The sequence below is a fragment of the Ursus arctos genome, unplaced genomic scaffold, assembly GCF_023065955.2.
Source record: "Ursus arctos isolate Adak ecotype North America unplaced genomic scaffold, UrsArc2.0 scaffold_2, whole genome shotgun sequence".
NCBI lineage: Eukaryota > Metazoa > Chordata > Mammalia > Carnivora > Ursidae > Ursus > Ursus arctos.
The window spans coordinates 63,453,172-63,473,799 of NW_026622874.1; the positions used below are offsets into that span (position 1 = coordinate 63,453,172).

Sequence of the window (20,628 nt, forward strand, 5' to 3'; positions counted from 1 at the left end):
TTATCCCTGGTACTTTCAGCTCACTCTGCCATTCAGCCTTTTGAGGAACATTTATTGAGTGCCTACTGTGTGCCAAGGGGAACCAATGTTGAGCACAATACATGATTCCTGCCTTCTGGGAACCCACAATCTGGTGGGGGAGGCAGAGATTAATCGAATAATCACATAAAGAAACACATTCCAGAGAGACCTGGTACCCTGAAGGCCTTCTCCAGGTATCGGGTGAATGCACACAGCTATAATCCGTGCAATGCAAGAGAGGCGCTTCCACGAGGAGAGGAGAGGATGTGAAGGACAAAGAGCAGTGAACAGCTGAGTGGAAGAGAAGAGGATGGATGTGCAAAGTCCCTGTGGTAGGAAGACGTGTGACTGGTAGGACCTGGAGCCCATGGTGACTGAAACGCAGTGACAGTGAACACAGTTCCAGGTGAGGCTGAAGAGACGGGCCAGGCCAGCAGAGCCCCTAAGGTCTTTGACAGTTCTGACTCTGGCCCAAGAGCTGTGGGGAGCCTGTGAGGACTCAGAGGTCACCTAACCAGCTTGTGTTTGGAGCAGTGGGTTGGAGCAGGCACCAAGTGGGTACAGGAGGCCAGTCAGGCTATTGCTTGAGTTAACTGGTCTGGGCTGCCTCTTGACTGCACAGTGAGTGCCCCAGGACAGGCTGTGTGCCTAGAAGCCCTCTGAAGCCACACACACACACACACACACACACACACACACACACAAACACACACACACAGCCCAGCCTGGGAGTGCACAGAAAAGGAACCCAACATACATTTTTGACATTAATCTGAAATCAGACTTTTCTAGCAACATTCATCCCACCAGTTTATGCACAAGGGCCCTGGGGCCTTGGAGAGCAGCAGGTTGGAACAGGGACGAGAGGGAATGTGGGCTCCTGCTGACCAGGGTCTCCCGTGCTGGAAGCTGGGAGCCAGGCCCTGTTCCCTCCACGTTCACTTCCTCTCATAAACGTTCATGTTCAAGGTCTGCCGGGCCTCTCCCTGCTCCTGGCAGGGTACAGCAGGCTCTGTCCCCAACCTCAGGCAGCAAAGAACAGGTATGCTGGTCCCTGCATGCCATCCTGACCCATCAGCGGTCCTGGCGCCGGAGTGGGGGTGACGGGGGGTGCCGTACTGGAGGCAAGTCATAGTGTCCAGGGATGTGGCTGTTCTTCGGTGAGTCGTAGTGGCCAGGGGGCAGGCCCGGAGGCAACGGGGGCTGGGAGCCCACAGAGTCTCGGTCTGGGGGCAGAAAGGGGACAGGATGGGAGGTGGCTCCTCCCTCCTCACCCCCCCCCACCCCCCATCTGCAGCTTCTCCTGCCCACAGCCAGTGTGTACGTCCTCCACTGCCAGTGGGGGAGGCCACCCTGAGCTGCCCACCTCGCAGGGTGAGGACACTTTGTCACCAACCCGGTCCCCTCGTTGCTGGGTACCAACTCCAAAGTCAGGGGCTGTAGGACTGCCATTTCAAGTCCTCAGCCCTGTGAGGTGGGCTCTGAGAGGCAAGGTGATTTCCCGAACATCATGCCCGGTGTGAGCCCAAAGCGCACGCCCTTGCTGCCACGCCACACCACGTCACGCGTCCACTGCACTTACTCCCTGACCCTTCCTTGCCCCTCCCTGTCCTGGCCACCGCCAGCCCCACCCCTCCGCCCCAGCGGAGAAGGGGGCTCACCATAGGTCAGAGGGCTGGGCTGTTCATAGGTGCCACTGTCTCTCTGTGGCTGGGGGTGGTGCCGCCTCTGGCTGTCTCGGGGCTGAGGGGGCTGCCTGGGGGGAGACCCCGAGGGAGGGCCTTTCATCTCCACATAGCTGCTCTCCCAGGGGCTCCCTAGGAGGCTGGGCAGGTCCCGGATCGTGGCATAGGGGTTTTCGCTGCTCAGGGAAGCCACGCTGGCCCCCAGGCCCTCTTCTGAGATGGGCCCTAAGGATAGAGGAAGGACGTCAGGCTCCATGGGGGCCCTGGCTCCTAGCCCCCAGCTCAGCCCGCTCCCTCGCCCCTGTGCCCATGCCTTTGCTAGAGAACGGGCCTGGGCCGCCGTGGCTGCTGTAACTGGGGCTGTAGCTTCGGTCCAGGCGGCCGCTCCCTGAGGAGGAGGAAGAGGAGCGGCCAGTGAGAGGTCGGGCTCCCAGCTGCCCTGGAACCGGAGCCGCCCACGCTCAGATGGAGCAGGACACCGGGCTGCACACGGCCACACCCCCGCAGCGGCCTCGGCCTCCAGGCTCCTACCCCTGTCCGGAGGCCCTGGCGGGGGCTCCCGGCGGTGCTTCCAGTCAGCAGGCAGGGTGCTGTGGTTCTCGAGCCCATGCGCGCCCCCTGGCCGCTCTGGGGCCTGGAGGCTGGCGAACAGCTGACTGCCTGGAACCTGATGGGGGGAGGGGGCGTGGAATGGGAGAGCAGCACACCAGGATGGAGCTTTCCAGAGAGCCAGGGCTGTGCCCACCCCTCTGCAGCGCCTCCGCTCCCCCAGCACTGACCTTGTTCGGGGGCGGGGGGTTCGGGGAGCACTGTGACAGGGTGTGGTAGCTGGGGTTGGAGTAGTAGTGGCTGTAGCTGGGGGGCACATCTGCGTGAACAGACACAGGCGCGTGGTGACCTGGCCGGTCGGAGAGAGGCCCGGCCCGGGAGAGCTGCTCTGTCCCAGCACATCAGTAGCCGGCCTATCCGACCTCTCTTCTCCCCCCGCCACGCCCCGCCTCCCATCTTGCAGGAGCACCGCTCACCTGGCATGACGTACTCGGAGCTGTCCAGGCGCCCGCCGCTGTAGGCCACCACCAGGTGTTGGTGTGCCTTGCCTTTTTGCCAGTGGCGGTAGCCAATGAACAGTGCCAGCAGGGCCACCACCAGGGAGCCCAGCACGGCGATGCCGATCACTGCCCCCAGCGAGTTATAGGCCACTGGAGAGGTAGGCATCATGGTGAAGGGCTCCTGGCTTCCTAGGGGGACCGGGTGGCCACTCAGCATGGTGTCTTGGCTCTGCTGTGGCACATGGGGCTCATGCACAGGAGGGGCCCCAGTAAGGAGGCCGGGAATAGGAGGGGTCTGGGTCCTGGTGCCCTGGGGACAACGGGGGGGGGGGGGGTCCTAGAGAAGACCTCACCAATCCTGCAGGGGGCACCGCTGTCCTCTGGGGGACACACACAGGCCCCAGTCTCCGGGTGGCACCTCTCTCCAGGACCACACTGGCATGGCTGGGAGCAGTTGGCTCCGAACATCGCAGGAGAGCAGCCTGAGAGGGAGGCAAGGAGGCAGGTGGGGGGAGGGGCCAAAAGCTGCAGTCTCCTCTTTGGGCTGGGGGGCGGGACATGCCTTCCCTTTCTGTGGGTACCTTCCAAGCAGAGGTGTCCAGTCCAGCCTGGGGGGCAGAAACAGCTCCCATCCTGGGGGTGGCAGGTGCCTCCGTGGTGGCACTGGCAGGACTGGGCACAGTTGGCTCCCCAGTGTCCTAGAGGGCACGCTGCAGGGGACAAGTGGCTGTCTGGCCGGGCAGGGCCAGCGCTGTCTGGACGAACGCTCAGTCCCCAGCCTCACTGAATCTGCTCAGCCTTGGTCTCCCTGGGACACCAAGGTTTTGAACCACAGCTGCCCACGGATGACTCCCAGATGCTTACCACGTGCCCAGCCACCCACTGGGCCGTGCACTTGGTGATCTCATAGCCACTTCAAAGGGGGCGCCCAGGGCCAGACAAGCAAAGGGCACTGTTACTACCCTGCACTGCTTAGCTCTGGGTTCTCTTTTTCTCTTTAACCTAAGACAGAAGTTAAGCGTCCATACTATTTGAGGTCCAATTTCTGTGTGCCTGACGTTAGTGAATAATGCAACGGGAGCTGGGACCAAATTCTATGAGGACGCTGCCCTCTGCCATGCCCCTCGCCTGCCCCACCGAGCCCGCTGCCACCCAGCCCGCACCCAGCCTCTCTGGGTCACCGCGTCTCATTTCTCCCTTCTAACACTTGCAGTACTTGGTTTTTTGCACTAATCTGTTCCATGATGTTCTTCATATATTTATTTATGTGGGGAAGAGCCACATATAAATAAATAAAAATTGAAAAACGCAGAAATAAAGAAAGAACATGTCCAAAACCAAGCTTAGGGCTCCCCCCATGCCCAGACCAATAATGCCCTTCCCAGGCCGCCCTGCAGAGATGCAGGGGACTTGTCTCCCTGGCCTGTTCACTGTGGCACCCGAGCCCCCGGGTCATTATATAGTGTCCGTACTGTTTGTATAAACTGCTGAATCAAAGTTGGCCTGGAGGCTTTCACACCCAGGAGCAGCAGAACGGAAGCCCCTGGTCCTCAGCCCACCTCTCCGCACGCACATGCGCTCTCACACTCAAGCCGCCACCTACGCTGGGAGCAATCGGGGCCTGTCCAGCCGGCCAGACAGTAGCAGGTCCCGTTGGAGGGGTGGCAGGAGGAGTGGTTGGCACACTTGCAGGGCACACAGCGTTTGCCATAGCGGCCGGGCTGGCAGGCTGGCGGAAAGAGGCCGGTGGTGACTGGGAGCAGGGGCCACCCCGTGCTCAGCCCCGGACCCCACTAGCTCCCTCCCTCCTTCCCACTGCAGAAGACACCAAGAGGGGCAGTGGGGGGCTTCTGGCATCTGACATTGCCCTACACCCTCCTGCTGGCAAGTGGGGGAAGGAGAGAGAGCCTCACATCTTTGGCAGGAGGGGCCTCGGAATCCGGGGGCGCACACGCAATTGCCATTCTCGGGGATGCAGGTGCCCCCATTCTTGCAGGTACAGCTCTTACTACAGTTGGCTCCCCAGAAGCCTTCAGGGCAGGGCAGGTGGCAGCGAGTCCCTGTGGGAGAGAAGGGTAGGGTGAGCCTGGCCACCCCCCCCCATGTCCACAGAGGCTCTTCTGGACACATTTCCTGTGGGATCCATCCCCCAGCTCTGCTGCGGGCCTGGGGCCGGGACACCTCGATGCTCACCCGTCCAGCCGGCCTGGCACTGGCAGTGTCCACGAACAGGGTCGCAGCCATCAGAGTGGTCACAGTCACAGCGACTGGCACAGCCTTCACCAAACTTCCCCTTCTTGGGAGGGAGTGGAGGGCGGGGCAGGCCAGTCGGTCAGCTGGGGGAGGGGGGTTGCTATGACCTGCCCTCCCCAGGCCGACAGGCTGTTGAGCGCTTACCGGGCAGGGGAGCTGGCAGTGGGCCCCGTGCCACCCAGGGGTGCAGGTACAGGCTCCGGTTTGGGGGCTGCAGGCTGCCTCGTGGGCACACTGGCAGCTGGCGTTGCAACCGAAGCCCCAGGTTCCAGGCGAGCAGGGCACGGAGCAGTTCCCACGCTGCCAACCTGGAAGAGGGGCTTTGCAGATAAGCATGGGGATCCAGTCCCCCTCAGAGCAAGCACACACGCGCATCCGCTGTGCCAGGCACTGTGCCGTGAGCTGGGGGTGGGAGTGCAGGGCTTGAGGCCCACGCAGGAGGCTGGGAAGATGCTAGGTGGCTGCGGTGGTGCCCCACTCCCTTCTGGGGCCTGCCTCTCCTGCAGGATGGGGGGGCTTGGCAGCAAACCCAAATGCTTAGAGCAAACCCCAAACCAGGTAACTAAACGAATTGTGCAGATCATGTGTAAGACTGCAGGGAGGAGTGGGGACGGGAGACTGGATGTGGGTTACACATCACCGAGAGCCAGCCAAATGCGACACATCCGTGTCAGAATCCAGCCCAAAGGTTGCCAAGGGCCACCCCGGTGGATCTCAGAAGCCCTTCCTGGCCCAGCCAATGCGTGGTTCTAGATGACTGAGGGCGAGGGATGCCCGCCCGAGGGGTGCCTTCTGGCCTGGGCCTTTAAGCACAAGTAGGATTTTTGTGGTTGAAGAAAAGCAAAGCGGGTTTTTCAGGAAGGAAGTAGCCTGGCTACTTTCCCACCGTCCAGCTGCTGCCCCGGGGGCTCCACCCTCACCCGCAGCCTCTCCCCTGCCCGGGGCCCGCCCCTGCCCTTGGGCCCGCCTTCTTTCCCGGCCCCGCCCCCAAGTCACCCTTCCCCGGAGACCCCGCCCATTACCCTCCTTGCAGACGCAGGCGCCGTCGACGGGCGAGCAGGCAATGGCGTTCTCGCAGGAGCAGCGCGCGTTGCAGTCCACGCCATAGGTGTCGGGGGGGCAGAGGCTGGCGCAGTGCGGGCCCTGAAGGCGGGGGACTGTAAGGGGGCGGCCCGGCCCCTCCGCCTCGCCCCCCCCCGCCCGGGTCCTCGCCGCGCCTCACCGTGTAGCCCGGCGCACACCGGCACAGGCCGCTGTCGGGCTGGCATACGCCGCCGTGGAGACAGAGGCAGTGCTCCTGGCAGCCGGGCCCGTGCGTGTCCTGCGGGCAGCTCTCGTTGCAGTGCAGGCCGGCCCAGCCCGGCAGACACGAGCACTCCCCGCTCATCGGGTGGCAGCTGAGGCGGGAGCGGGCGGCGCCGTCTGACGGGGTCCGCGCGCGCCTCCCCGGCCTCCCCGGCCCCTCGACCCCTCCGCGCGGCGGGCGCCTGGGGCTTCGCCGAACCGGGGGGGGGGGCGCGTTCCGAGCGCGCCCCTGCCCCCACCCCCGAGGCCCCTCCCCCTCCCTTTTGTGACATCTGTCCCGCCCTCGGGTCCGCCTCCGCGGCTTCGGCACCCAAGGCCGCTCCCATTGGCCTCCGACCCTTGAGCTTGGTCCTGTGGCACACCTGAGGCTGTGCTCCGGGTCGCAGGTGCAGGGCTCCTGGCAGCTGAGTCCGTAGAGGCCATCGGGGCAGAGGCGCTCGGTGCAGCGCTCCCCGGTGAAGCCGTGTTCGCACAGACACGCGCCGTTGGCCGGGAAGCAGCGTGCGCCCTGGGCGCAGTCGCACATCTCCGCACAGTCCTGGCCGAAGCGGCCCACGGGGCACTCCTCACGGCACCTAGGGGCCTGCCGAGTGAGCCTGGCCCACCGCCTCCCCTGCCGCTCCCACCCTCGCCAAAGCTACTCACCGATCCCCCATGTAGCCCGGAGCGCAGTGACACTGGCCAGTGAATGGATCGCAGAGGCCACCATTGTGACAGTGGCACTCTTGGGAGCAGTTGGGTCCGTGGAAGCCCTCTGGGCAGGGCAGGGAGCAGATGGTGCCCTGGAGAGGTGGAAGATGGACAGAGCCCCTCCCCATGGGCACAGGACCCCCAGATACCCCCATCCCTCAAACCCCTGCAGGGTCCACGGAGCCCATACCCTTCACACACATCCTCCTCCCAGCCCTGCAGAGAAGCACCCCAGAAGCACAGGCCCCACCCTTCCTACCATCCAACCAGGTGGGCAGCTGCAGGAGCCCTGGGAGGCCTGGTAGACACCCCCGTTGTGGCAAGGATAGGTGCTGGGGCAGAAGCCAACGCCAGTGGTGCCCGGAAGACAGGACATCTCACAGCTGCTGGGTAAAGCAACGAGGTCAGGGTGGGCTCAAGCAGTGCCGGCCTCCCCTTTGCAAATCCTGACCTCAGAGCTTACTGTGGCGTCCTTCGGTGCTAAACCCTCTTCCCTGTCGGGGAAGGCAGGAGTTGGAAAGCAAAGGTTTCCGGGACCAGAAATGGCGGGGACAGCCAGCAGCACCAGATGGGGCAGGGTGACCAGCCTGTGCCCCCTCCACTCCACCCACAACTCTGCTCCCGCTGGTGGGGGGGGGTGCATCTGCCTGCCACGGTTTTCCTGCCCCAGAGGGCTCCACTGCAGAGCTCCTCCATGAGACCTAGTGCATATCCCCCACTCGGCCTGCACCTCCTTGCGACAGGCTTCTCTGGGACCCCGTCAGCCCCACTCTGCGACACCTGCTCACACACGGCTCGTGTCATCTGCACTGTGAGCCTTCCAGCAGAGGATATGCTGCCATCTTACAGGCAGGGAACAGCTCACGAAGAGTCAACGATTGCCTCGAGGTCGCTCAACTCAGGAGTGCAGAGCTGGGACGAGGACCTTGGCCTCTCCATTCTGTCCATTTGGGACCTAGTCTGAGTGCCCTCATATCCCCACGTGTGCCCATGTGGTCCTCTGTCTGTGACCCCGTTATGCACCTGGGCCCTGTTCTCTCCAGGGGGCAGAAGCAGGCTCCAGTCTGGGGGTCACAGGGCACTCCGTGGCACTGGCAGCGCAACTGGCAGGCAGGACCGTACTGGCCGGGGGGGCAGGGCAGGAGGCAGTGTGGGGGCTGCAGGCCGGGGGGGCAGAAGCAGGCTCCACTCCTGGGGTCACAGGAGCTGCTGTTCCCACAGTGGCAGGGCTTGTCACACTGAGGCCCCCACGCTCCTGGGGCACACGCTGTGGGATGAGGAAGGTAGAAGGGCGTCACCGGGGGTCTCCCCCCTCCCTAGCCTCCACTCAGTCCCCGGCTCTGTCCCCCAGCCCGCCCCGCACACCCGTGCCCTGCGCCACACCACGGAAAAGGCAGCTGGCTGCTGTGGGGCTCTTGGGTACCCGTCCTAGGGGACTGAGCACCTGTGAGCGGCAGGGAGGGGGGCAGCCCAGGGTCCGATGCCCCTGCAGCCCCCAGCACTCACCGCTGGAGCAGTCATCACCCCGCCAGCCCTGCTCGCACTGGCACTCACTGGGAGCCACACAGCGGCCGTGGACGCACTCCTGGGCGCAGAGAGCTGGGGCAGAGAGGGAGGGAGTGAGAAGCACTTCCCTCCTCCGAAGCCCGACCCCAGGTGCCCTCGCCCTCCCAGAGCAACACTTCTGCCTCGAGGAAGTGGCCACAGAAGGCAGGGCCAGCAGCTCAGGCCAGAGCTTGACAAAGGTCAGAATTCCAGGCTCCCCAGCCCCTTTCTGTGACATTGGGAAAACAGAGGGGGTCCTTGGGTCAGGTCGGGACCAGACTTGGCTACTGGGCAGACAACAAGCAGGTGGGGAGTGGGTCAGGCTGGGCAGGAGTCTCTCCAGGATGAGGGAAGGGGGAGAGAGGCAGAGCAGGCTCCCATGGGGGGTTTCAGGGGGTGTGGTGGGGGCAGGGCAGGAGAGCCTGGGTGGCAACAAGTCAAAGACAGACAGCCGCAGAGAGACAGGGAAGAGACCACAACGCACAGTGCCGGAGAGACACAGGCAGCCCCGAGACTGCTCAAAGCCACGGAGAGAAGGGGAGGAGAGACACGTGGTCAGCCAGGGCAGAGGTGGCTAGCGCCAGCTGCCTGGGGGGGGACAAACCAGAGGGGGCAGGGAGGGACGAGGAAGGGCAGGCTAGCCCCCCTAGCCCTCCTCCCGGACTCACGGACACAGGTGCCCCTGCTCTCATAGAAGCCGGGACAGCACCGCAGGCGCTTTCGGTGCTCTGTCCTCACCACTTGGCGGTACACCGGCCTGTAGATGACCCTGGGGGGACCCCGAAGGTGGCCCTCAGTGCCCCCTGCTGAGGCCAGGTGGCCACACCCACCACCGTGTGGCACTGGGGAAGGCCAGGCACTGCTCTCTGCTGGGGGGGTGCACAGAAGGAACATTCCCTCCCTGCCCCCTCCCCCACCACACACAGGTGCAGGTGCACAATAGGCCCCAGGTGCACACACACCCCACACAAGCCCCCCAAGTGCCCCCTTGAGTGCTTTGTGGCCAGAGGCTTCCTCTGCACTCCGAAGTTTGGAAGTTTCAAGGAAGAGAAGTGGGAGTGGAGGCCCAGGGCCCCTTGAGGCAGCACACAGTCCGCAGCAGGGAAAGGCCGGGCACTCACGTGGGCTGGGGGCAGGTGTGGGGGCTCTCCCAGGGCCGCTCACAGGGCTCCGAGGGGAGCAGGCTGAAGGGGCGGGACTGGGACTCCTTGGTGGTGGTGGTGAAGCTGCAGGACAGGGGATGGGGTCAGGGTCAGCGTGGGGGAGGCCTGGCTGCCACAGGGCACTCTGGAAGCAGGGGTATGAGGGTTCGGCCCTGATGGGGAATGCTGCCCCAATATGTGGGTTTGCTCCCCCAAGCCTAGGATGAACCCCTATCCTGGCCCCTCCATCTGGAGGGGTCCTCCCAGAGTATTCCTGGGACACCCCCCCATCATTGTCCCGTCCTCACCCTATAGGACCACAGCGTTCCATTTCTCCCTCCTCCTCCTTCCTACATGCGAGATTGAGCTAGAATTGATTTCTGGGCCCAGCTGATGGAGATGTGTTGAAGCATTTCTGGCCAAACCCTGACCTGGGCCTTTTCCCCCAGCCCTGTCCCCTTTGCTCCCCCTCGACCAGCCCCCCTGCTTGCTCCACAGTGAATGGCTCCCGCCCTGCGCTCTGTCCTGCAGCCAGCTTCCCACAGGGACCAGGAGAGGGGGATGAGGAAAGGACAGGGTCAGAGGTAGCCCATGCACGGGAGGAGAGAGAGCAGGGGCAGAACCAGGAGGGATGGGAAGGAGAGCTGGGGAGAGGCAGGGAGTCGGGGAAGGAGAGGGAGAAGGGACCCCCGTAGGCAGTAGGGGGAGCTGGGGAAGCAGCAAGGGCCCCTCACCTTTCCCAGAAGCTGCAGGTGTTGGGGTCACTGGGGTTGAGAGCTCCAGCCAGCCGCAGGCCCAGGGCCAGGAAAAGGAGGGAGCACAGAGGTGGTAACATCGTGGAGGCCAGGCACTGGGGCAGGCGATGGTGCTGGACGGCTAACCGAGTATCTGCAGGGACCAAAAGGGGGCCTCTTGTCCCCTGACCCCATGCCCTGTGGGTGGGCTCTGCTCCCCAGGGTCACATTCCTGACCAGGTGGCTGTTCCCTCTGCCTGGCCGTCTTCCCTCGTTCTTCTCCTGAGTCCTCACCTCTTAAAGTCTCCCCGAAGTGACACCTCTCCTTCTCTGCAGACTGACCCCCACCCCTCCCAGCACCATTCACTCACACACGGGCCCAGTGCCTCTAGAGGCCGGAGTCGTGCCCTGGATCTCTGAGTGCCCGCCAGCCCCTGCCCAGGGCACCGGGACACTGGTGCGGAGCTGGGAAGCGGGAGCCGGTGGGGAAGTCATGTGGGAAGCCGACTTGGGCTCCGCTGGAGGAGGAATTCCCAGTCACAGCAGCCACTCGAAGGGGAGCTTCCTGTCCCTGCAGGCTTGCAGGTGGAGGCCGGACCCCTCCGATGCGGCTGGGGGTGTGCAGCTAAGACCTGCAGGAGGCCCTCCTAACCACTGATGTCTGGTGCGCTCCACGGGCTCCTGGAGCCCATGGTGCCCGGTTGGAGAGGCCACACTAGAAGCCTGAAATCACGCTTGCTGGGGGGGGGGGGGCGGTTATGGACACCAGGGACACCGCCAAACACCTCAAACCAGGGACAAGCCCATCCCCACCCCACCAGGGGCGCACCACTGCACCCAAGTCCCAGGGCTATTGCCTGAGGAGGCCTCCAAGACGGCCTCAGATGTAAGCGGCCCCCAGCTCCCTCTGGCCACCCCATCAGCCATCTGGAAGCAGCTCCTCTGGGCCTCCGCCCCTGTCCGGACTCGCCCGGTGGGTGGGGAGCCAGTCAGGACCTCCGCTGGGTCCACTCTGGCTCCAGAGCTCAGGAGGGGCTGAGCCCCTTGAGTGCCCACCCCCGCAGTCGGTCAGATTGTGTTCCGTTTTCCTAAAACTCGTCCTGGCTCCCTGCTCCCTGCCTCCCTGAGGCGCTCACATCTGCTTATAATTTTCCCGGAGAAGAGAGAAAGGTCGTGGTTGCTGGCCCCTTCCCCCCCTGAGTATCTCTGGAATGCCTGCTGCCTGGCCCCACCCCAAGCCCCCCACCCACACACTCCCAAGGTCCCCGCAGCCACTCTCAGCCCTCCAGGTCTGAGTGAGAGAGATGTGCCCTGACCTAACCCCATGTCACCCTCTGCTGCAGCCCCAGAGATGCCTCCCGCTGTCTCCCGCTACCTCCCAGCTGCTGGCTCCGGGGCTGTCCCCCTTCGGATGACCATGACCGGTGGCTCTGTCACACCTCCCCCAGGGCAGTGCCCACCATCCACCGGGGGCCTTCCTAGTGCTCCTCCACCCACCCCCAGTCCTCAGGGCACTCACCAGGCCTCCATGGCATCCTGTGGCCTGAGAAACGGAGAGGAGACAGGGGCAGGGCCTGGGGGGCCTGGCAGTGTCCTGGGGGATCCCAGCGCTCAGGATATGGAGCCTGAAAACAGGAAATAGAGCCTGGCTAGCATGTGCGTATATGGGGGAGGGCAGCGGGGAGTGGGGTCAGGGGCTCCCTCCTCCCCACACCCTGAACTCAGAGGGTGGGATGCAGGGTGCAGGCCAGTGGCTTGTCTCCTGAGCTGAGCATCACGGCCCCCTCTGAAGGGGTAAGGGGGGACTCAGCCCATCCTCAGATAGCCAGGCCACAGTCACAAGGGTCTGTCCCCCCCCCACCACCACAACCTCCACATCCCCCCATTCCCCTCCCAAACAGACTTGGCTCCTTCTGCCATCCCCAAACTATCCCTTCTATCCCTGCCCTGCTCAGGCCACCTTCCCAGGTCCAGGGCCCACTGTGTGGGCTCCCAGGTGACCTCCCTTGGCTGGTCCCTGGCAGGATCCTCTCCATCCAGTCTTCACACTGCCCTCTGCCTGGGCCCCCAGCTGTCCTCAGCATCCCCCTCTCCTGGACCTGTGTCCCCAGAGCATGAGACTAAGGGGGGGTACATACCCCACAGCAGGAAGGACCTGAGGCAGGGCAAGGGACCGCCCCCCCCAGACAGGCCTTCCCATCAGCCCTTCCCCCAGTCACTGCCTCCCAAACCAAAGTCTAGAGGAAATGGTTCACCTGGAGCTTCAGGAGGTGTGCAGGGAAGTGTGAGGTGGGCTCGACGCCCCCCCCCCCAGTCCCAGGGTTGACCTTGATAACCGGGGATGGGGGCTGGAGGGGTGGGGAGATTCTCGGGCTCCTGGAGTGCACAGGGGTCCCAGCCAGTCAGGAGCAGGGCTGGAAGTGGGGTTGGTGAGACCAGTGGGTGGTCTGCAGGGAGGGGAGAGGTAGGAGGGGATCCCTGCTGGGAGGGGATGTGTTTGGCCTGACCGACCTCAGCCCCTGAGGAGGGGGGATCCCAGGCTGGACCAGGAGCCCAGACCCCCAGCCTGGCCCCCCAGCTTGTCTCCATCTGAGACTTTGTCCCTGAGGGTCTGGGGAATCCGAGGCCCTGGCCCCATCCTTCCCCAACACCCCCAGGCCCACCAGCACCAGGGCCCACGTGCCCACACACATCCCTCCAGAGTTCTAAATCGGACAGCTCTGGCGCTCATCCCACACTCACAGAGGGAGCCCCAAAACCCCTCACTGTAGGCTCCTGCCTGACATCTTCCCTCCTAAGAACGCTCAGGTGGCCCAGGCATCATTTACTGTGTGGAGAAAGGTAGGGAGCCTCGAGATTTCCCGGGGTCCCATGTAAGGCTGCCCTCAGCCCCCTGTGGGAGGGAGGACTGTTGGGCAGGTGAGGGCACTGGCAGGAGTGAGCCCCCTGCCCCTGCCGGCCACACAGCCAGACCACCGGCCTGGCCGAGGCTCCCAGTGGTTCCCATCAATCCGGCCCAGGCGGGGAATCCCAGGGGCTTTGCTTGTCTTTGTAACGGCCTCAGTTATGCAGAGGAGGAGCGTGGAGGGGGTGGACAGGAGAAGGGGAGGGGGGGCAGCCACAGAACAGAGCAGAGGCGTGGGAACGGGGTGTGTTTGCAGCGCGGAATGACTGGGGCTTCTCTCTCCCCCACCTCTAGATGCAAGGCAGCTGGGCCCCTGGCCAGGCCCCGAGCCCCCAGGCTGGAGCACGACGTCCAGCAGCCCTGCCCGGGGGGAGGGGGGGCTCCAGGCCTGCACACAACCCGCCCCAGCCCTTCTTCCGCTCAGCCTGATTCTCTCCTGTGGGGAGCCCCTGATGGACAGGAGGTGATCCTTTCTGTAGGACGCAGAGAGCAGAGGGCTTCCCCCACCGGCTCCCCTCCCCAACTCTTCTCTGGGCGGTGGACAGCGGAGGACAGCCTCTGAGCTGCGCAATGAATCACAGTTCTCAGTCCCCCCTCTGTAAAAGGGGGCGACAGCAGCAGAGCTGTCCTGCAGATCGTCAGGGGAGTTAATACGGAAAAGGGCTGCGAGATCCCAACGTGCTCAATTCCCATTCGCTGTCTCCCCGACCCGCACCCCATCCCCATCCCCACTGCCCTTGGCACTGTCATACCCTTCGGGTATTAATTCCAAGAAAAGCTGTTTCTTGTTTTTTTCTGAAGAACCCCCAGGACGATCCGGGAATGGGGCTTAGCTGCTGACACAGAGAAGGGAAGTGGGGGTGGGAGGGGGCCAGACCCCCCACAAAACCTGATCCCTCAGAACGATGGGCTGCCCGCCAGGTGCATCTTCAAGCCAAAGAGGGATGCCGAGACAGGACGCCTGACTTCTGCTGTCCCCAGCCTGACCACCAAGCCCTGGCGCCCCCGCCCCTCCTCCCATCTCTGTCTCTCTGTCCCCCACATCGTGGAGTCCAGATGTCTTGACCTTACGGGCTGTCACTTACAAGCTGTGTGACTTCAGACATGTCACCGGAGCCCTGAGAGCCTCCCTTCCCTCGACTGTAAAACGGGAGAGTGACCCCCATATCTCGCGGGGTACAGTGGGGGTTGGAACCGCTAGTGCCGGTAACCACCTGGAGCAGAGCCTCAGACCAGATGTGTGCGGGTGCAGAGACAGAATCCCCCAAGTTCTAGACTCTCGGCCTCTTCCCTTTGTTTTTGTTTTGTTCCTCGTTCGTCATAGAAAACTCTCTGCCTTCCGGCAACTGGGCTCAGGTCGGGATCTCCGTGATCTAGCAGCCGTGAGATGGAGCCCCATGTGGGGCTCACACTCCACGCAGGGTTGGCCTTGGATTCTTTCTCCCCCTTCCTCTGCCCCTCTTCTCTCTCTCTCTCAAATAAATAACAATAAATAGAGTCTTTAAAAAAATCTCTCTGCTTTCTGCCTTTTTAATCTTCCTCTATCAGTTTCTGGGTCTGTGTCTTTCTGCCTCTCTTCTCCCTTTCCTTTTTTTTTTTAAGGTTTATTTATTTATCTTTAAGGTTTATTATTTCTCTCTCTCGAGCAGGGTGAGGAGCAGAGGGAGAGAATCTCCAACAGACTCCACGCTGGACACGGAGACCAACACAGGGCTCGATCTCACGGCCCATGAGATCACGACCTGAGCCAAAAATCAAGAGTCGGACACTTAACCTACTTAGCCCCAGGAGCTGCTCTCCTTCCTTTCCGCTATCAAGGCTGCCAGGTACAGCACAGTTGTGCAGTGCGTTCACTGCACTAGGGAATCTGCCCTCAGGTGTGCCACAGAAGCTCACCGAGCCCTGTGTCTTAGCTTAGCCACGGGGGCCTGGCCCTGGGTCTACCTCCCTTGTCTGTGTCTGTTTCTCTGTGCCCTTTCCAAACCAATCCTTGCCATGGAGACAGGATCACTTAGTCCTCCCCACTCAGCAGTTAGACCCCGTCTGCTGCCTCCTCGCACAGGGATGCACTGTGACCCCCACGCCACCCAGTACCACGTGTTCACGCTTGCACACGTGAGCTCAGAGCCCCTCCTACATGCGGCTAGGCCTCCAGGCCTTCGGCACTCCAGGCATGTCTGCCGGATGGAGGGACAGGAAGCCTATGTGCCGGCCAGACACTGGGCGGGAAGGGGCAGGGGTGAGGGGCTGGCCTTGTGTTCTCTGTGGCTCAGGAAACAGAAGCTAGAGGGCCCTCAGCCCAACCTGTTTACTCATCAGGAAACAGGGAAACTGTGGGGATTCTGATTCACCAGCCATCCATCGCGTGCCTCCTGGAGGCCGGCGCCAATGCCAGTCCCGGCCCCGCCACGGCCACGGCCTATAGGTGCCGCCGACTGCTGTCCTCAGTCACGGGAGGGCCACGGAGGCCTCGGGGAAAGCGACTTGCCCAGGGCCAACTGGGGGTCAGTGGCGACAGCAAGATTAGAATCTGGTTCAAAGAACAAAGCACTGGGTGGAGGGGACCCCCCAGACGACACAGGCCAGGAGCAACTCCCCTTCTGCCCCCTCAGGCTCCCTGCCACCCCCAGATACCCTCAGAAAGTGTCGCTCCTCTCTGGCCACTGCCCTCTCTGACGCCCTCTGTGGCTCCCCACACCATCACGGGAAAGGGCACCCAGGAGCCAGGCCGGCCAGCTGTCCATCCTCGGGGAATCTTCCAGGACCCCACCCCTGGGGCCGCACACGTCCCCCATTCCTCCCAGCCTGAGCGTCGGCCTGCAGGCCCCCGTGGCCCAGAGGGGCCTGAGTTGTTCTCCCCCGGGGCCGGCTCCAACTGGACACAGACCAACACTTCCCAACACCCCAGCCAAAGGCTTGACACCTGTGTCCCTCCTCTGGGGGCATGTGGGGCCGACGCAGGCCAAGCCAGGAGTCCACAGCCCCTGGAAGCCTTGGGGTCTGCTGGCCTGGGCTGGGCTCGGGGTTGGGACTGCCGGTTTGTGCTCTGGCTTCCCTAGCAGGCTGGGGCATCCTCTGTCTGTTCCTCTCCGAGGCCCTGAGTGGGCTGGGTGCCCCCCTGCCACGGCCACCATGCTTTTATTAAGGTTAGTCTTCCCAGCTGGAATGGAGCTCTGTGGGGTCAGAATGCTTTCCTGCCTTCCTCCCCACCGTCCCCGGCACCAGCCAGCAGGGCACAGAGGGACACCGGCCCCGGGACGGCAGAAACTGCACATTCGTGTGGAGCGGGCAGACGGACGGATACACCCTGAAGCCCGGGCTGACTCCAGCCAGCCTGGACCTTACTTTGTGGGGCACGGGGGTGAGGGAGAGGCGTGTGGAGGCTGGGGCTTTACCCCGGCTCATCTGTCAGCGGCACCGGGGCCTCAAAACCCAGGACTGGCAAGACGCCAGAAACTGGAGTTCAGAAAGCTTCCACCCTCGAGGAGTGAAAGGCGGCTCCAGACCTGCCCTGCTGACCTCGGGCCGGAGTTCCGCCGGGCTGGCCTCCGGAAGGGATGACAGCACAGCGGTGCGAGGCCCTGAGTCACCTGGGGGAGGGGTGTAGGCACACGGCCTAAACCCTTATCCTGCACCATGGGCCTCTCGGGCCCTGGGACACCATCCCCCTCCCTGGCCACCCACACACTTCCCCCCAAATTGGAGGGACTGGGCCCCTGATGCCCTATGTGGGGGGTGGGAGGCAGGGAAGGGGAGGGGACCCAGGAGGCCCCACGTCCCAGAGCCCCCCACGTGCCAGTTCCCTCTGGAGACCTCTCTTGGCACGCGTGGGACAGCTATCGCCAGCCCTGGTTCAACGTGTGCTGTGGGCTAGATGACTTCTGCTCCTTCTCTCAGCCGTCCTGAAAAGTAGGTGCTATTATGGGGCGCCTGGGGGGCTCAGTCGTTGGGCATCTGCCTTCGGCTCGGGTCATGATCCCAGGGTCCTGGGATCGAGCCCCACGTCGGGCTCCCTGCTCAGCGGGAAGCCTGTTTCTCCCTCTCCCTCTGCCCCTGCTTGTGTTCCCTCTCTCGCTGCCTCTCTGTCTGTCAAATAAATAAAATCTTAAAAAAAAAAAAAAAAAAGAAAAGAAAAAGAACGAAAAGTAGGTGCTATTATGCTTCCCATTTTATAGATAAAGAAATATCCCAGAGAAGTTAGGTAATTTGCCCCAGGTCACCCAGCCAGGCGAAGGCAGAGCAGGGATGGGGACCAGGTCTACCAAACCCCGAAGCTCATGCTTTTACACCCTCCTTCCCCCCTGCCTTCCCTCTGGTCCAGGGACTCCCCACTCTCCTCTGTCTCCGCTCCTTTCTGTTCTTTCTCTAGGTCTCTGCTCTGTTTTCCTAAGTCTGCCCTTTCTTCCCTCGGGCTCTTGTTTGCAATGTCACTGTCTCCATTCTCATATTTCTGTCTCTTTATATCTCCGTCTTTGTCTTCTCTCTCCTTCCTGGTCTCCCCTTCCTCCCACTGGTCTCTCCGTGCCCAACTAGGTGCCAGGCGTGGTGCCGACACCCTCCCTAGGATGGCGGGGCTAGGACGGCCGGGCCCTCCGGCGCACAGCGAGGCTCTTTCTCAATGTTTCCCAAGCTGCTCTAAGGAGAGGATGGGAGCACAGCAGCAGAGGCCCCCCCCGACTCCAGCACCCTCCCCAGCAGCTGGTAGGGGGGCAGGCAGACAGCAGCCCGTGACCTCTATCTCTGCCTGGAGAGCCAGTTTCCTCTTCTGGGAAAGTCTGATAGGGAACGGAGTAGGGGAGTGAAGAAACAGATGCCAACCCTGGGTTTCACCTCCCAGTGAACACAGTGGACCAGCGGAGCGAGCCCGGCCTCCCACTCAGCTCCTAGGCGCAGGGAACGTAACCCAACCACAGCGGCGAGTAGGCTGGGTAGACTTTGGGGGCTTCAGGGGCGGGAGAGGAGCAGCAGGGGACAGGAGACAGGAGAGCTGCCCCCACACTTGGCTCACACGCACACACACAGGTACCAGAGGACTGGGGTGGGCTGGGGTTCAGGGACTAGCCCCCTGACCCCACCATCCCCCTGCCCAGGCCCGGCTCAGACCAGGGTGAGGGCTGACCCCTTGCCCAATCCTGCCTGGAGCAGAGGTCTGGCGGAGCCTGGGAACCTCGGGCCAGCACAAGCTGTTCCCATCCCTGGGGACTGGGGTCACAGCCCAGCCCCGGGAGAGGCCACTCATGAAAGGTCAGGACAGGAGAGTGAGGGTCCAGTACTGAAGGCAGGAGATGGGGTGGGGCTGCGGGGTGGCCTCGTGGGGACCCCCGGCTCCTGGAGCCCGCCACCCCCACCCCAGCCTTGCCACCTCAAATGATCTGCCCAGCCCGAGGCTTTGTGAGGGGCCAGATGTGGGAGACCTGCGGCCAGCTTCTCGAGCTCCAAACCGGTGAGGCCATGGGCGGTGGGCGGCGGCACACCTGGGCCCTTGCCTCGCCCTCCTGAGGGGTCAGGTCAGGTCTCAGCAGTAACAATAGCCCTGACCAGGCGCTGTGCTAGGAGGAGACAAGTTCCCGTTCATCTGAGCCTCCAGCAGCCCCAGGGGCAGGCCCTGTGCCCTATGAGTCCCCGCTTAGAAAGAGCGACTGAGGCGCAGAGGACCTACGGCCAGGCAGGGGCAGAGCGGAGATTCGAACTCAAGCAGCCTTGATTCCGGTGTGGGCGCTCTCAAGGCTCCCCGCAGCCTCGCAGAGGACCTGGTACCCCGCTCTCCGGCCGGCCCGAGGGAGTCGCGAGGGGACGCCCCCCAAGCCCCAGAAGTCGCTCCGGGGGGGGGAGGGCTCGGGAAGGGGCCTCATCTGCATGCCACTGACTTGCTGTCCCCCGGAGAGGGCCACCCCAGTGCCCTCGGTCCCTCCGCTGCCTCCACCCTCACGCAGAACTCGCGGTCCGCAGCCCTTCCCAGGAGCAGGGGGGGCGCGGGGCGCGCGGGGGTGCGCAGCCACTCACCTGCCTCGGACCCGAACTGTCGCCGGCCTGGGGTGGGGACCGCCCGGCGGCCAGGAGGGGACGGCTGGGCGGTGGGACGGCGGGGAGGCGGGGCGCGCGGCCCGCGGGGCGGGGCGGGGCAGGAAGGAGGCGGGGCCCCGGGCCCCCGCGGGGCAGGAAGTGTGGAGAGGGCGCCGGGGAGGACGCGGGAGCCTGGGGAGCTGGGGAGGGGGGGCTATGGCCTCTCGGGGAGGGAGATGCCGGGGAAGGGGACGCTGGGGAGGCTGGGGGCGCCGGGGGAGGGTGACTGGAGGAGCCGGGGGCTGGGGTCGCCGGGGGAGCCGGGGGAGCCGGGAGGTCCGGATCCGAGGGAGCTGGGGCTGAGGGCTCCAGGGGAGCGGGCTAGGGTCGGCTGGAGAGGGGGACGCCGGGGGAGGGAGAGGTTGGCAGGCTGGGGGCGCCAGGAGCCGGAGGGAGCGGGGTTGGGGTGGCAGCCTGGCTTGGAGCGGAGAGGGTGGGGAAGGGGGGTCCCCGGGCCCGGGACCCTCTTGGTTCCCTAGAAGCTGCAGGGCCCCGGTTGCTCCGCCTCCCGCGCCTCAGTCTTCCAGTCTGCAAAGTGGGGCTGTGCAGGGGCCCAAAGAGCCCGTCTACAGCGGGCACCTTCCCTGGGCGCCTGCGACCGTCGGACCCGAGGCGGGCCTGGCCCAATGTCCCCTCCTCAAATCCCGCTCGAGGAGCCCGGGGCCGGCTGCGACCCTGGGCCCAGCCTCCTCCCCTGCGCAGAGCCGGCCTGCTGCCGGGCGCCACTTGGCGGCCACAGCGCGCACCTGCAACCCCACTCTTCTTAGGGCCCGGGACCGTAAGGCCTCCGAGCGGACACAGACCGTTTTTGTGACGAGCACCATTTGCTTTCATCCTCGCTAGCGCTTTAGGTGGACTGCGTCATTGAATCCCTAACTCGAGATCGGTTTCATTTACAGGATGAGACGGCTGTCCGGCGCGGTCAGGACGCTACAAGTGGCCGTACAGGATTCGAACCGTGGTCTGTGCTCCCACCCCTGGGTTGCACCGCCTGCCACAAAAAAAGCTAGGGTAGTTCAGAAAGAGCAAGTCAGGAACAGGAGAAAAAATCTCCTCCTTAAATCAATTTTATTGAGGTATGACTGACAATAAACGTACCCACTTAAAAATGTACTGTTCGATAACGGTTTTTAAGATTTTTAAAAAATTATGACAAAATCTACGTAACAAAATTTACCATTTTAACCATTTTAAAGTGTACAGTTCGGTGGCATAAATACATCCATATCATAGAAC

At 63.4% G+C, this 20,628-nt stretch overlaps 1 protein-coding gene across 3 annotated transcripts; it reads right to left on the minus strand.

Annotated features, from left to right (window-relative positions):
• Window positions 1-31: 31 nt before the first annotated feature.
• Window positions 32-19,431, minus strand: PEAR1 (platelet endothelial aggregation receptor 1). Of its 3 annotated transcripts, none has more exons than XM_026485096.4 (24): window positions 19,333-19,431; window positions 11,944-12,049; window positions 10,425-10,578; window positions 9,670-9,774; window positions 9,217-9,317; window positions 8,510-8,602; window positions 8,027-8,270; window positions 7,263-7,386; window positions 6,959-7,095; window positions 6,676-6,888; window positions 6,231-6,405; window positions 6,031-6,151; window positions 5,153-5,316; window positions 4,949-5,051; window positions 4,669-4,815; window positions 4,359-4,484; window positions 3,337-3,465; window positions 3,109-3,237; window positions 2,732-2,944; window positions 2,486-2,574; window positions 2,238-2,373; window positions 2,020-2,094; window positions 1,683-1,931; window positions 32-1,247 (listed from the first exon to the last, which is right to left on the minus strand). In XM_026485096.4, the coding sequence occupies exons 2-24, from the start codon at window positions 11,957-11,959 to the stop codon at window positions 1,096-1,098; spliced, it is 3,195 nt and encodes a 1,064-aa protein (XP_026340881.3). In that variant the 5' UTR covers window positions 11,960-12,049; window positions 19,333-19,431; the 3' UTR covers window positions 32-1,095. The 3 variants fall into 3 exon arrangements, with proteins under 3 accessions (XP_026340881.3, XP_057170896.1, XP_057170897.1); XM_057314913.1 differs by lacking the exon at window positions 19,333-19,431 and adding an exon at window positions 15,681-17,410; XM_057314914.1 differs by lacking the exon at window positions 4,359-4,484.
• Window positions 19,432-20,628: the final 1,197 nt, after the last annotated feature.